The sequence below is a fragment of the Camarhynchus parvulus genome, chromosome 5, assembly GCF_901933205.1.
Source record: "Camarhynchus parvulus chromosome 5, STF_HiC, whole genome shotgun sequence".
NCBI lineage: Eukaryota > Metazoa > Chordata > Aves > Passeriformes > Thraupidae > Camarhynchus > Camarhynchus parvulus.
In genome coordinates this window covers 172,069-188,373 of record NC_044575.1, presented here as the reverse complement: position 1 = coordinate 188,373, position 16,305 = coordinate 172,069, and the positions used below count along the sequence as shown (strand labels likewise).

General features: G+C 37.4%; 1 protein-coding gene across 7 annotated transcripts in view; it reads left to right on the top strand.

The window, feature by feature from the left end:
• Positions 1–16,305, top strand: part of ANO3 (anoctamin 3) — a 116,778-nt gene that overhangs the window by 23,715 nt on the left and 76,758 nt on the right. For 3 of the 7 annotated variants that reach the window (XM_030948779.1, XM_030948778.1, XM_030948777.1), the window contains exon 1: positions 102–264. The exons of 3 other annotated variants lie outside the window; for them this stretch is intronic. In XM_030948779.1, coding sequence (XP_030804639.1) covers positions 117–264 — 148 coding nt within the window. In that variant the 5' untranslated portion in view covers positions 102–116. Of the gene's footprint in view, positions 1–101; positions 265–1,631; positions 2,781–16,305 lie in introns of those variants that run through there. One more of the 7 variants, XM_030948782.1, reaches the window with a different exon arrangement.

Genomic DNA, 16,305 nt, shown 5'->3' with positions numbered 1-16,305 from the left:
CTGTGTGCGAGCCCGCACCGTGCCCGGGGTGCCGGCATGCGGCCGTGCCCCGGGGTGCCGGCATGCGGCCGTGCCCGCTCCTGCTCTGGAGGCGTACCGGTGCTCTCTGCTCTCGGATGCTTTGCTGGGCGTCAGTGCGGCTGCGGCGGAGGGGACGAGCCCGGAGCTGTCCGCGCCCCGGGACTGGGGGCCGAAGGGCCCGGCCCGGCCCCGCCCAAGTGTTTCTTCTCGAAGGGCGGTGCTGCTTTGGTTCTCTCTGTACAGGTGAGTCTAAAGATGCCTATATGCGTGGTACGGACAGGTCGTTCAGCCTCTAGAGTTCACTGCGATTGTTAGTAAGTTTGTTTTTAGGTTTTAGTCTTCGTGTCATCCTGTTACCCAAGTACAAAAGTAGAGGAAGAATATTAGCTGTAATTGTGAGCAGGGATCTGGTGTTGTAGGTGGAGATACAACTTAGGTTCACTCTATGTATTGTTTTTTTGTCTGGGATTTTAATTGCCAAACAGAAGCACTTTGCTGGTCAGCAAATATAAAGGTGAATTTCCAGTTGTGATTACCATCACCATAAAACCTGTATTGTGTTCATGTTAGAAAAAAAGGTAATTCTCTCAATGAACTTTTTAAATTTATTTCTTGATCATGGAACCAATATTTTTCTATACTTTTTCTGTCTAATTCTACTTCAGTGGATCAGATGAACCAAGATTTCTCGCACTTTGTTCTCTTTAAGTTATTGACAACCTTTTTTTTTGTTTTTATTCTTATAGTGCAGTATTGGTGTAAATTATGATAGGAAGTGGTATTCTTTATACACCAATCATGAGGTCACTTACTGGATTTTGCCTCATTCAAGTTCTTCTCTTTGACTGGTTAGTTAAAAATAAATAATTCAAAGTGCTTTTTCCATTCTGCTAATCCCATAATAAATTTACTTCCTTGCTGTAGAGGTTTTGCATTTAATGCCAGTCTTGTGTGCAGTAATGAGTGGTGCTGTCTCAGACTGTAAAAAGTCTAGTTTAGTCAGGCTCAAAGGTAATTAATTAGTATAAAAATGTATTTTTTCAACTGTCAAGTCTACATTTATAAAAGCATTAGAAGCCTTGAAGCCACAGTGTTAGTTAGTCCTTTTTCATAAGACAACATTTCTTACATTACAGCAATGATTAGCAAGCTCCAGAATCTTTGTCAAGGCTCTCCAGAAAAAATGCAGCTATTGTGTAATAATCTTTAAAAAAACCCAGAACTAACTTTCATTTGTCAGATTACGCCCTTTTCTGACCCAGAGATGGGGCAACTGAGAGGCATTTTAAAAATGTTTATTCCATTTTCAGTCTCTCATGAAAGGTGAGAGTACAGCTGTTATAATTGACACCATCACAATTAGAAGCCAACTATTTCTTAATTAAAAGACATTTTAAGTGTTTCTTGGCCTGTCAGCTTTAGCTACACCATGCCTTAATGCCAGTCGTCTAAAACTGCCCCTCGTGGGTCCCACTACAATGCATCTTTCATAGGTCTGTTTCTCCAAAGTATCTGGTCTTATTTGGCAAAATCTTATTTGGCAAGGCCATCCTTTGAAACTTGTTTTGTGTTCAATTTCTCTCTCAACAATGTCTGTCAACTTTAACTATATTCAGGTTATTTGACTTGTGATTTATGAAACTCTCTGTTTGCACAAGTCATAAGACTTTGTAGAAACTGAGTTTTGCCAGTTACTTTTTGAGAAGATTATTGTTCTCATCTCCTTGTTCCTGAGAAATCCTGATTGAGGTACCTTGCCAGTCATCAGGCTTTGGAGAAGAGATGATGCTTTTATGGAGCTGGGTAACCTGTACAACATTGACTAAGATGACTGTGGCTTTCCCAAAATACAGTGTGCTTTTTACAAAATGTACCTGAGCTCAGTCTACCTTTCTCAGCCTAAAGCTTTTAGGAATGGGGAAGGATAGCATGAAATCTTGAGCACAAGGCTGTAGCAAAATTAAGCAAACGTAAATGGTAATCAAGAATTCATCATCTTACCGTGAGGTATTGAGAAGAAGCTGAGCATCTGGTACTCTGAAGTTCATGGACACTGATCTCAGCAGCAAAAAATGTTGTATTTTTTCCTTTTAATTTAGTATTTTATATCAGTCTTTATTTAAAATTTAATAATTTGCTTACTGCAATTTCTAGCTTGTTCAACCTTGAACTTGTTGCTGAGATTTTGACTAAATGCGTTGTTTGTTTTTGAGATGCTCACTAAATTGTGCCCTAAATTCCCTTTCTTTACAGAATCAGTGGTAATCTTCATGAAATGGCCAAATGCCCATCACAGCTGTGCCTTGTATGCTTCACTTGCTTTAAGACCAAGCTTCATTTTTTGCGGGGAGGCATCGAAAGGACATTATTTTTATGTGGATTCTCAATCATGTAGGAGAAATACACATCAGCAAGTCTCATAGTTCCTGAAAACAAATAGAAATAACTTAAACTCTTCAGAAACAGAGCTTACCTATTGCTAGGTAACATAATATTCAAACTCAATCGCTAAAGAGGACTAACTTTTAAAATGGGAGACAGAATTGGGTAGAGAGAATTTTTTTCTTTTACTTACTCTGAGCACTTTGTTCTAGCTGAGAAGTTGTGGTTTCAGTACCAAAGCTGTTTTTACAAGGTTTGGAGGAATAAGAAGATTAAGTTCTCCAGTCTCGTGGGTATCTAGGAGCCTTCAACTGGAAGGAGAAAATAAAGAAGGAATGAAATTACGTCTTGAGGATTTGTTACCGTTTAGAATTTAGGTATTGTTTTTCTTTGATTTATCTTTCCCTTCTTGACAAAGTGAGGAGGTGTTCAGAGTAGGAGGCTGCTGTCATCTTTTTGTCTTGCTCTTTGTTCAAATTGTGTATGCAGAGTGAAGCCCTCAATTTCAAAACCTGCAGCAGAACTCAGTGTAGTGTTATAAAAAGACACAGAAAGAGTTGAAAAAAATAATCTCATTCTTCTTCACCCCCGCAATTCTTGTTCTTCTACTTGTATCCAAAGATAACGTCTGTGGAGAAGAGCAGTGTCCTAGAGGTAGACTAATCTGTGTCTCTGCACAGCAGTGTGTTAGATCTGTTTAGCCATCTGTATAGTATTTTCTGGCTATTTTTAACCTCTGCTTTGGCAGAAACTGGTTTTTCTGACATTATTTTCCTCAGTAATAATCTCAGATAAAAACCATATTAGTGAATATAGACCTATACTTCTTACTTTTTAAAAAGGTGATGCAACCTATGGCCTCTGAAGAATTATGTCAGAGGAAAGGGAAAGGAATTTTTATTATTTACTGGTTTTCTTCCCAATCATCCTTTACAAAAGAATAATTTTCTTCTTTAAAGATTAATGTACAGGTAATATATACTGTACATGACTGTATATACTTCTTTAACATACAGGTTTGTTTGAAACTAGTAAGTAATTTATAGTTATTCATAAAGGAGAAATCAGAAAATGTTCATAAGAGCAAAGATAATACCTACAGTAATTTGTAGTTTCATAATTCCAGGGAAGGATAGCTAGTTAGGAATCATAATCTTTTACATGCAGGACATAAAAAAATGCTGCAGCCTTAGGGTAGATTTTTGTGGATTCCATAATAGGTATGGGACAGGTACCAAGCGATTGCTTGTTTTATTAGGGGACTCTACTGAAAACTTGTGTTCTTCAGAAGGAAAGGCAACATGATTTGCGATGGGCTGTTGTAACAGATACTTGGTAGGTGGGTTTGAATAAACCTGTGTTTAAGGTGTAGGTCACGGCAATTGCTATGCTTAAAATTTTAGATGTCTAGGGCTTTTATCCCAATATACAGACCACACTTTCCTGCATACTTTGCTGGGTGCTCTTACTGAATAGTGTTGTTTTTTTAATACCTCTATCAAAGCTTTTTAATGAAGGAGTTCAATGCCGGGAAAAAGAAAAGGGGTTTTGTGCTTTAGAAAGAAGTTGCTTTCATCTTGATGTATGAGATTTACGAACATGAACTGCAGATTGAAATCTGGTGGCTTCTCATGTGTCTGGTCAAGGAGTTCAGTGTTTCCTGGTTCAATGAGGCTGGAAGATGTTCATCAATTTCAATACTCATTAAGTTTTTGAGAGCGCTGATTTAGCCTCTCAAGGGAGTTATCTTGGAATAACTTGAATTGAGACTTCTGAAGAAATCAGTGATCTTCATAGAAGATGTGTTTCTAGATGTATTCCAATTCTCATCTCTGCCAAATATTTTGTTTCATTTTATATTTTGCCACTTGAAGTTGTAGTGTGATTTAGAGGGATTGAGGATTGGCTTGAGAATCTCAAATAGCTCTGCCTTCACTGGGAAGCTTGTTGCTTCATTGCCTTTTTTGTTAAATTCACTTGGAGCTACTTTGAGAAGCACTGTTGTTGTGGAGTAAAGCTTTCCCTTATGGTTTCTTTACTCAGATTTTAGGCTCTTAGTGACCTGCATTCTTTGTATAACAGCACGTGAAACTGACTTTCATTTCTTGTGAATTTCAATGAGAATTTGTAAACATCACATTTTATATTGCTCCAGAGTTTTCAGTATTCAGGAACTTGGACTTGTGATAAAGAATCTCATGGAGACTTATCCAAGGATGCTTGGTGCTTCTACGGCATGAGAAAACCTAGTGAACTTAATAATCTGAAGAGACTGCTGAAATTACTAGAAGATGTAATTCTGTCACACAAAAATTTATGACAGACTGTGACCCTTTGCCACTGTTCTCCAGAGCAGAAAGGCCAAGTTTTCATGTCAGTGTGAATGAAAGCAATTTTTTGGCCTCAGCTCTTCAGTTTTCATTCCAAGGAGCACTAACACACTCAGAAAATTTCAGTGCCATACTCATCTTGACTCTGAAAGCTGAGAGCAATGCAGCTATTAGTACAATCCCTTAAAACAATATTATATTTAAACAGTGTTACTTAAAATGTTTTGTCAGGGCACAGAAGGGCAAGGTCCAATGTTTAATAAGACTATATTTGTTCTTACTTCTTTTACCTGATACAACTGCTCAGCCTAGATCCACTCCATCTTTTTCACTAAGACACCTTTGAAGGGCCCGTAATAGGTCTTTTATTTCAGATTATACTGTTGTGGGTTGTAACTTGAAAAAATACAGAGTTTTTGAAAACAATCACTAAATATGACATGTTAAAGCTTACATTATGCAGGTGTATGAGTGCTGTAGAAAAAAGTAACTTCTTATTTTTTTCACTGAATGGATATTTGAAATGAGAAACCTAAGGATATCAGAAAATTTTGGGATGTTGCATAACTCTCTCTAGCTAAAGATGCTGCTGCTGCTGTGGTTAGATGTCTGGGCATTAACTTCCTACATTCTGTTTTAAGTATAGCTTGAAATAGTTGTCTCTGGACAAACCTTGTACCTATTCCACAGCTTTTCAAAATTTCCTGAATAAGGACCTGTGAAAATAGGCGACCCTAACCACCACTGATTTTCTTTAGAACCCTCATCAGTTGTATTTAATTTGGTATACCACAAAGTTGCAAGTTTCTGATCTGCCTCCATATTTTGCTTTATTTATTGTGCTTTTTGTCATTTTTGAAATCTGCTAAATGAGTAGAAATGAAAAAGCCCTTTCAGTTTGTATTCTGTTGTAGTGGCATTTTGAATATATCAGTTTTGGTTTCAAAATCAGGACTAGTCAGCATAATTTATGATTAGAGGTATTTTGAAGTTCCTGTAACTATGAGAAATTGAAACACTGTCTTAGCTAGCAGTACCAAGAGCCTTGCATTACAGTTAATGCAGATGGCTAAGTAGAAACTGGGAAAGTAATAAAAAAAACCCCGAGCCATCCATATTTTAGACATAGCATGATAGCAGAAAGTGGATGTGCTAAATTCACAAGTTTGCTGAGCAACATGAAGATTACTTGTTTTCTGCTTTGGCCTGTCTAAACTGAAGAGAGTGTTTATGTTGTCTTGAGTCAAACAGGCAATGACATTTGCAGGAAGCATTGTATGTGTTATACATCTATATGTATATATATTACCCAGATTACAGATCTTTACCAGACTTGTTCTGGAGTTAGGTCAGTTCTGTATATTCTACAGCCTATGTTACAGTAGATTATTTATTAGAGACAGGTGAACTCAAAACATATTGCAGTGTATAGCAATATGTTTTAACAACAACTGAGCTACAGTAAATGCAAATTCATCACTGTTTTCTCAGAAAGAGAGTTTGTGTCTGCCTCAATTTGGGTTATCATCTGTCTCATGAGGGCTTTTAGCCAGTGCAGTTACTTAAGGAAGGAATTGTTCATTTTTCTGACTGTTGAGGTCACAGTTTAATTCATAGTGTATTTGAGTATTTAAGTGAGGTTTTGAAGAAACTGGTACATTAGGTTTTCCCTTTGGGTCATGTCTAATATTCATACATCAGGCAAATAGCCTTACTATTATGTAACTGTTTGCTCTGCTTAAAGGTAGGATCTTGTGAGTGGGAAAAAAGATACTGTGAAAGCCTGCTGAGTTAGAATCCATCAGTAACTCAGGAGAAGGAAGTGTGCTTTGAAGAGTATCTGCAGAAATCCCTTTTGAACAACAAATTGCCAGTGTTTATACAGTTTTCATTGATCATGTTAGTAAAAACATGGCACAAAGCCACTTGTGTTTTGTTGCACCTTGTCTGTTGCTCTTACTGGATTCCTGTGTGATACCCTGTCACACACATATTTTCTGAAAAATCCTTTCCACTAGCATCTTTTCTCCTGAGAAGCTGGGAAGCTTCAGCTTCTCCATGTTTTGCTACTTTGGAATGTGATTTGGAGAATTGTTTACCCAGCATGTGAAATTGTTTTTACTTGATGACCAATGACGGCCAGCTGTGTTGAGGCTGTGAGCAGTCACAAGATTTTATTATTAATTCTTTTCTAGCCTTCTGATGTATGCTTTCTCTTTCTTTAGTATAGTTTTAGTATATAATTTTCTTTTAATATAATATAATAAAATAATAAATCAGGCTTCTGAAACATGGAGTCAAGATTCTCATCCCTTCCCTTGTCAGGGTTGCCTGCAAGTTCCACAGCACCCTAGCACAAGAAGGATGCGCAAACAAAGGAATTCAGAGCTCCCTCCAATCTGCATTGAAAACTTTTTAAGTACATCACAGTTACACAAGCATTGTAGCTAGTCACGTATGCTCCAGAGAGCTCCTGCGGTGATGGCAAGCTCTGGAGTTAAAATATGTTTGAGATGTCATATTCTGTTCTCTGCCTGTCTGCTTCAGTAGAATTACTCTTGTTCAAAAATTTCTGTACTCCTTACTATTTGTTTAGTAGCTTTATCAATATTATGTCTTTATAATCCAGAAGGTCGCTAACTTATATAATCTTTGTATTCTCTTATCTTTCTGATGCATTAAACTAATGGAGTTAGTGCTTTTAATGAATTAGTTTTCCTGAAGCATTAGGGTTTTTTTTTTGGTTTTTTTTTGTATTTTTGTTTGTTTTGGTTTTGTTGTTGTTTGTTTTTTGGGGGTTTGTTTTTGGTGTGTTTTTTTTTGTTTTGTTTTGTTGTTGTTTTGTTTTTTTTGTTTTTTTGAGAAGTCCATTTTTCATTATGGGCTATTTTGTTGTCTGGTTTAAAGGACAGGTGTCTTCTAAGGAAGGTGAGAACCTCCCTTGGAATGGAAACCCTTCCCTCTAAACTATTATAACTTTGAAATTACAGGGTTTTCAGGCAAAGGTATGGGGAAGGGACTAACAGTTCTTTATTGTAAATTTATGTGTAACAAGAAAAACAACCCCAGCAGCAACACCAACCAGAACCACAGGCAAACACCTTTTAGGATATTACTTTGAATGAAATATAATGTGTTGGTAGAGACCAATCAAAATTTTCTATTCTTCTGTGGTGTTGGAAGGGAGCATCTACAACTTTTTATTACTTTATATTGTAGGAAATCTCAAAATAAACCTGACTTGTATTCAAGCTGAGGCATAAAAAAAAATATTTTTGAAATATGCATTCATAAATGCTTGTACTTTAATGGAAGGAGTTTCTTTAGAGAGAAGAGTGATTTTTTTTTTTTTTTTACATCATGGTGACAGTGATCTGTTTGTCAGTCTGACTGGGCTCTTTTCCCTCTTGGTTGCCACTTGTAGCTGTTCAGTTTTGGCATGTTGGTTCTGGAGTGTTATCTTAGGGGCCTACTAGTGCCATCATCCAGTTTATGTATAGTCTATTAGATGTTATTAATTTCATACCTGTGGCCATCACAGGTATTTGCTGTCAGTCTTTTCTGCCCAGGCAGAAGGAATTCAAATTTCTTGCAGCCTGGAATGGAAAGAAGGCAAAGCAAGGCACCAAGTAATGGATTAAACTCGGTTTTCAGTATTTTTTCCCTTTAACAAGGGAAAAAAATAGAGAAATGCTTTCAAAACAACTACCCCTTTAACTTTGAAAAGCATTTATACCAGTGCTAAGCTCTGACACTTTCAAATTTCCTTTTCAAATTTTTTGTTTAGGAGACTAATTATGTGAACCGTAATATTCAAAAAGAAATTATAACAGCTGAATTTAAATCAGAAGCTTTGTCCAGAACATTTCATAGATTTCTTTAAGAATATCCTCCAAGCATATACCTTCATGAAAAGTACATTTTGTTGGACTTTTAGTTTACTTCAGCCTCTTTTATCTTCATTAGGGTAATTTCCTCTTTTTCTTTTCTCTCTTCGTTTGTATTACACTGTTTTGCAGAGGTGAAGGGGTGGAGGGGAGAGGGGCACCACAATTTTGTTGCTACTATTGTCATTATTTTTTACTGATTGTTAGGTGATTATTGAGTACAGTTTCCACTAGTTATGTGTATTAATGTGGTTTTGGCTATGTGGTGTCTTTTCTATGCTGTTTTGCTTTTATCTGGAAAACTAATCCATGATGTCAGAGGTTTATGTCCAAAAAGGAGACAAGAGGAGTTCTGTAACTTTATTTGAATAAAGGGAGAGGCATCTATGTTGCTCTCCTTTCTCTCTGTAATTTCCTTTTTAAGGTGGTGGAGTTATATTCAGAGTGGCCTGGATGTGCAGATAAGTTGTTTCTTAGACTGTGCTGGTTAAGTGCTGCTTCGCCAGCTGCTCTTCCTATTCCATGCCCTCTGGCTTCTGAACCATCTTTGTAACCCTCCATGGCCCTGCCTTCGGTATGTTGAGTTGTCCTGTACAGAACTGATACTGAAAGGGGCTGGAAAATAAACTTTGGAAGCGTTATGAAGCAGGCATTCTTTATCAGTGCTGGACATGTTAGTAGGCTTGTCGCCTTCAATCCAGTGTGTGTGACAAGACTTCACCACTAGGTATTTATCCATCATAATTACGCACATTCATTACAATGTGCTTCCTACCTAATACATAAACATCATTTTCCTATAACTAATTTGCACGCATCTTTCTCCTACTGGAGATCCTTTTATGACCCTGGAGGGTCCTTTTAAGGTGGTTGTATTCACTGAATACTTTGATATTACAGGCAGCCTTTCCTTGAACTTTTTCTTTGGGCATGTGCTGTTGCTGCTTGTCACATAAGTTTCCCCAAATCTCCCTGTAGTTCTCCTTATCTTTTCTCCCCTGGTTCCAGCTATATTTATCATCCTGTGCACTTACCTTTGCGTCCTTTTATCTTTTTTGCACATAAGTTTTGAAGCTCTGTTCAGCAACTTCAGGGAGACTGAAAATTTATATTCTCCATGTTATTTACCAGGAGCACCCCAAAGCTGGATGTTGTTTGAGATGTGGCTGCAGGAGAGTCAACTAGAGAGGAGTCGTCTCTTCCCTTGACCTCCTAGCTTCACACTTGTCAAAGTAGCTCAACAAGGAATCAGCCTTTGTTTCTGCAAGGGCCTTGCTGCTGACACCACTGGGAGTCAACCTGTGGAGAAGTGCAGTGGCAGTTATTACAGCAAATAGTCAGTGCCACGAATTCCTAAATTAAATTGTTTGTTGGTTTCACAGCAAAGTGAGGAGGCAGTTGTTCAAAAGAAGTAGGCATGGCTTTGTCAGTTGGTATGAATGATGGATGGTTTTGCTGCTGGAGAGGTTTACAGTTTGTCCTGATAAGCAAAAGCTTGTAAAGTACTGAATAGGTAACAGGTCATCATCAAACTTTGGTCTCAAGGCTCCAAATACCAAATGCCTGCTGATTTGGAATTCTAGCTGTTATTAGAAGATCTTATAGGCACAGATGACTTAAAGAAGGGCAGATCACCAGCTGTAGATGAGCTGTGCTATTTTAATTTACTTTAAACCAAACACACTGAATTAATTTGCCCTAAAAAGCTGCCAGCAATAAAAGCACTGTATCAAGTCGTGTCCTACTGGTAGCAAAACAAAGATCCTTACTCTTCCTAAAGCAGCCTTTCAAAGGTTGGTCACTAGGCCCACACACTCTGCTTGGTGTTTAGATTGGGCTTTTTAGTCAGGTTTTACTGTTCTGAGTTGTGCTTCAGGAAACTATGAAAAAAATTAATAGGTATGTGAGTCTTCATGTTAAATGAAATGAGTTAATTGCAAATTACAATTTTTGGAGTCTCTTTAGTGCCAGCTCTTCTTAATATAATATTTACTTTTGTTTTTAATCCTTAAAAAATGAAAGTATTTACTTTTTCCCCCTTTTATGCATTAACATATATAGACATGGTTTTCAAATCCTGAAATGGAAGAAGTAATTTTAAAAAGGTCAATAATCACTTCCAGAAGAACTTTTTGTGGATTTAACTTAGACTCTGATTTTGTGTTGGATATGCTTCCTTTGTATTTAATTCCATAGAATTTTTTATAATGTTAATAATTTTATGGACAGTGCTCTAAGAAAGAAAGTGAGGCAAGTTTTGCAGTGCTAGAGAAAGTATCTTTTAATTGCTGCTTTAACTAGAAAAGTCAGATAAGCTTCTTAGCATGTAAGAACTATTTGCAAATCTGAAATGAAAGCTGCAAATTTCAAATGTAAATTAATAAGTTGGTATGAGTTTAATAACATCTGTTAAACACAATTCCCTGTCTTTTCTTTCAGATGATCTAATTGATTTAACTGAATTTTAGTTAATCAGGATCATCTTGGTATTTCATAACTCCTACTAAAATGTTTTAATATGCTTGATAGGTTCAGTAGGATGCTTCATTTGTAAAAGATGAGATCAATCTGAATGCATTTATGATGGGGGCGTGTGTTCAGCGAAGGGCATTGTCAGGAAAGACCTTTTGTCACTCCTAATTTCTTGGTGTATCTATCCTGCAGGATGTATTGTTCTGCAGCCTCTCATGAACCTGTTGCAAATTAAATCTTTTTCCACCAAAGGTCAGTTTGGTGGAAGGATGTTCCATGTCTTTATGAAAGGAGATGCAGTGTATATTTTAAAAAGTGACAAAATAATGGTTGAAATGCATTTGCATCTAGTTTTGAAACAGAGATAAGAATTACGTTCTATATGAGCAATTCCGTAACTTCATTAAGTTATAGAACATTAATGAAATGCATTATGCATACAAAAAAAAATCTTCCAGTAGTATTGAAATCTTAATCAGGTGTAAAGATGAACATAGAAGAGTTACATAGTTCTGTACATTTTGCTTAATTGTGTTTGTTGAAAGGATATAATTTTCTCTTTAAATAATAAGCTTTTAAAGAGCATGGGTAACTTTTTTTTCCAGGTATTTAACCTTTATAATTTTTAAGTACTTCAATAATAATCTCAACTTTCTCCCTGTAATTCAGGAAAAGTGTAAAATTACAGATTTTTAAAATAGCTCTGTACACCTCCACAGCATTGAGCTACCCATGTGGGCCTAATGTTCAAGTAGCTGAGTTGAGTTTGGTACAAAGGTTGCTTAAGGAGGTGAAAAAAAAGCTGTCTTTTTAACAAGCTTTCCATTGTATCCTGCTCCTTCCTCCAAGCAGCCTTTGTCACAGTGCAGTTTCCTGGTAGCTTTAAGTCACACGCTGACTCTCAGCAGTCACTTAAAGCTACCAGGAAACTGCACTGTAGTTCAAACACCAAAAAAAAAATGCTCAGCTCTTCAGGATTGAGAGCTCTAAGGATGTGCAGAGGAGTTCTCAGGTGAGCAATAGTTGTGCAGCCACAAACTGCCAAAATCAATGTGACTTTCATACCTGGCTGTGGGCAACAAAATCACATCTTGGTTTGTTTGTGGGAGCAAATAAATGTGTGAGAACAAAACCTGGCTGTCCCAGAGCAAACTGGCAGCTGGGATTCAGAAACATCCTCTGTTCTTCTGGGTATCCCAACTCATCAGTTCTTCTGGATCTCACATCATCATCCCCTGTGCCTCTTCCTCACCTTGTCTGTAAGATGTGAAGTCATCCCGATCTGTGTCTCACCCAAATGCGTATAGGAGAGAAATGGGTCATAGCTCTGCTTCTAGATCATGTTACTTTGGTTTGATCTTGGTACTGGTTGACTTTATGGGGCAAAGGGATCAATTTTAAAACTTCCATTTTAAAAAGCTTGGGAGTTACACTGGAGTTTCACAGTGAAAAGTAGACCTGTTAAATAAGGAAATTTCAAGATACTGGTCTTAGACTATTCTAAATCTTCACATGACGAAGCAAGCTCAGAATCCTAAGTTTTTATCTTGGTCCAGATGGAGCTACAGTCTATGGGATGGAACATAAACACAGTGTGTTTTGCAGTATTTGAAGGAATTGCTGTTCCTTGTTTTGTTCAAAGCCATTCCCACACAACAAAAGTAGTGTTCCTCATACTGAATAGAGGATACCAACATCTCTGGTTGAGAAAAACTGAAGTCTTACATGACTGAGACTCCTTAGGATAGCTTGTTTGTTCAGTAAACATTTTTAACGATCTGGTGTGCTGTGTTTTTCAGTAATGAGATGACTGTAAAAAATATAGACTTTTAAATTGGTGAAATTAATAATTAGGAGAAATAAATATTTTAAGGAGATACCTGATTGGTGTAGCTATTATTAATGCCAGAGGTTATGATCCCTTTCAGGCTTCAGATGCTTGAAACGCTATAGGCAGTGTTTTGAAAGTAGTAGTAAATTGCATGCACCTTTTCTGCAGAAGTTTTTCAAGACTTAAAAGTATAAGTGACAGGGAAAAGAATACCCTCCCCACCCCCCAAAAAATATCTTCTGGCACAAATTCAGTTTTTTATTCATTTTTACTGCAGCACTTTTCCCATGGAAATACTGTAAGCCTTAGCCAGGTCATTGTCCTGAGTACCTTTTTTCTACCTGCAATTCTCCACTGAAGTTTTGCTAGCGTCAGGTTTTCAGCTGAGTGTAATCAACCTTACTGGAATTGAATAATAGGACCAAGAGCTTGGCATTTGTTCTAAACCACAAGTAGGTCTGTCTCTGTAAATGAAATCTGGGGATAGGGTTGGAGGGGAGGGAGGAGGGTTAGGAGTGTTTTTTCGCATCTAACTGGGAATATATAGAGCAGTATCGGTTATGACTGAAAATGCCGTGACCAAAATGAGCAATTTCTGTTTCTGTCAGTAGATCAGTGCCTAAGCATTGTTCAGGGCAAGGCCTCAAGCAGCACAGCACACATGATGTGTACCTCATTAACTGGCCAAAAGGTGGTGTTAAGATTTGGCTTCTATAGAAGCTACTCCTTTTTGATGCTAATATTTATGCTGGATTAAATGGGGAATAGTTACTGGGCTGCTCTTTATGAGGTTAGCACTGATGCAGCCTTGCTTCCAGCATTGAGTTAACAATTAATAGGGACTAGCCAAACTTTCCTCATCTAAAATAAGGAGCAAATGAAAGACCAGTTTTTTTCTTAACAGTACCAAAATGATCATCTGAGTTTGTATTTCACAGAATGAGGCATAGCAAAATTTTTCTTTGTTTCTAGTGATCAAAACCTGAAGGCCTCTGAGAGGTTGCTTTTTTTACAGTCTTTCTAGATTGGCATAATATTGAGCATGCAAATAAATTTTGCATACTAACTTAAAAACCAGAAAAGCTTATCATATTCTAGCTCCATCTTTCCTGCCTGACCTATCAGAAAGCTCTGAGTAGTTCAGCTCTCTGCAGCTGTAGTATAGCTCTCTTTTCTGGCTTTGAGTCATGTAGAGATTTGCCTCTGTAACAGGAATCCCCAGCATTCCCTTGGAAAGAAGACTTTCCAAGGCAGAAGTGCTAAAACAAAAAAGGCAGCATCTAATTAAACCGTAAACATTATTTACCTTTTTTGCCAACATGAGGAATTTCTACACTGTGCTATAATTGTTTCCATGCTCATGCTAGCTGCCAGAGGAATATTATTTAGGAAATGAAGGAATAAATCAAACTGTTATAGGAAAACAAGTCTGTTGGGCTTTTTCTGCTAAGTATATAGATGTCTACTATTGGAGATGAAAAGATCCCTGACAAGCAAGGACTGTGTAACAAAGTTCTAGCTGGAAATATATAGTCTAGAAAACTACTCTATGGAAAAGAGAGGAAGAAATGAAAATAACTTCAGTAACTCAATTTAGTGATCCAATTCATGATGTCAGCCACATGCTATTCGTGCTGGGTAAGCATTTGCATGCAGCAGCAAGTGCCATCAAAACTAGCATATCACAGAACTGGACTCTGGCACATACTCAGCACAGTAGTAGAGTATGAATTAACTTTTCCAAATTTAAGGTGGTTCATACCAATAACATAAGAGCAAATCTGCTGTGAGACTACTTTGCTGTGATTCTTCAAGCAGAAGCAGCATGATACTAAGGAATGTTTGAAATGGCACAGGGGAATATAGAATAAGAGGGAGAAAAAGGGAGTAATTTTCTTTTGAATTGAGGCATTATGTCATAAAATAATTACATTCTGTTTTTTTATATGTATCGCTTAAATTTGGGTTAAAATTGAATGTCAGTATGCGTTATTTGCATTATCATAAATTTCTTTGGTAACAGTGATTTAACTTGCCGCATATACTGACTCCAGTGCAGATGAAAGAACCATTTCTCTTTGGCAGCTCTAATAATTATGCAGTGGGGTCCATAGTTACTGGCAGCCTATCCCTGCTTAAGAAATCGATCACTGAAACTATCCAGAACAATTACAAAGTATATGTCTTTATATATTATTCTATATTACCCATTGCTGTGTCTAACCACTGCAGATTTTTGTCTAATAAATATCCATTTAGGAAGAACTATAAAGGAGACTCCCTGGAAACCTTCCAGGTAGCACAACAGACAATGTGTGGCATTGCTCTGCTCTGAACAAGGCACTGTCAAGGCCCAGTGCCTGCTGCGTTCTCTGCTGGCACACAGCAGCCTGTTTATTAAGAAGCAGAGTTCTTTCTGCACATACTTATTTAAAGACCTATGGTATCTTCTGAGGAAACAGAAGTTTACCTGTCTATAAAGTAAATTGTTCTGTCGAGCAGAGAAACAGTACAGTGAAAGAGACTAGCTACACTACTGGACTTTGGTTTTCCTCAGTGTTGAATTAACTTCTGCAAGGATTGTGTGTGTCATTGCTCTGTATTGAATCAGGAGGTATGTAATAATGAGTTTTTCTTCCTTGTAAACTTAGGAAAGCTACTTAATTTCTGGGTCTCTCAGAAATGTTATGTTTGCCCAATTATCCCTTCATTAAAAAACCAAACAATATTTGAAATAGCAGAAATTTTAATTGAATAGTTTAGAAAATATATATTGACAATATAATTTGATTAAAATAAGGGATAATTTGGTTCAGATAATAGTGCATAAGCAAAAGATAACCGCGGGGTATGGAGTGCAGGGTTCTGGACCCCGGCCACCTCACGTACGAGCTTGCCAAGGGAAGATTCACCCCTTATAAGCCAGGTGTCAATATCATCTCCTCCCGTTTTTGGTTCATCACACTGCTTCCTCCGCCCTCATCACCACCTTCACCGCGCATGCTCCATCCCTCGTTTTGGTGGTCGTGCCAGTCTTTGGGGGTCATCGTGATAAAGGCCTCTCCTCTTCCTCTTTTGTCCTTTAATTCACCTTTGGGTTACGCATGCGCACCAAGCCAGTATAATGTAAGCCAAAACTAACGTTCTATTACATTTTAGAATCAAAGCAATAAATCTCTTATAATCAGCATTTTCCTGGGACCCAGTCAGATTTTCCCTTCTTTTTGTTAATTTTGGTAACTATCATCTCTTGCTTTTTCCTGCTTTGAACATCTGTAGGGAAGGAGGGCAATAGAGCCCCTCCTCTCCCTTTCCTTTTTGGTACTTCAACTTTTTTAAACTGTTTTATTATTTCCAAGTATTGATTACTCTATCCGTCTTA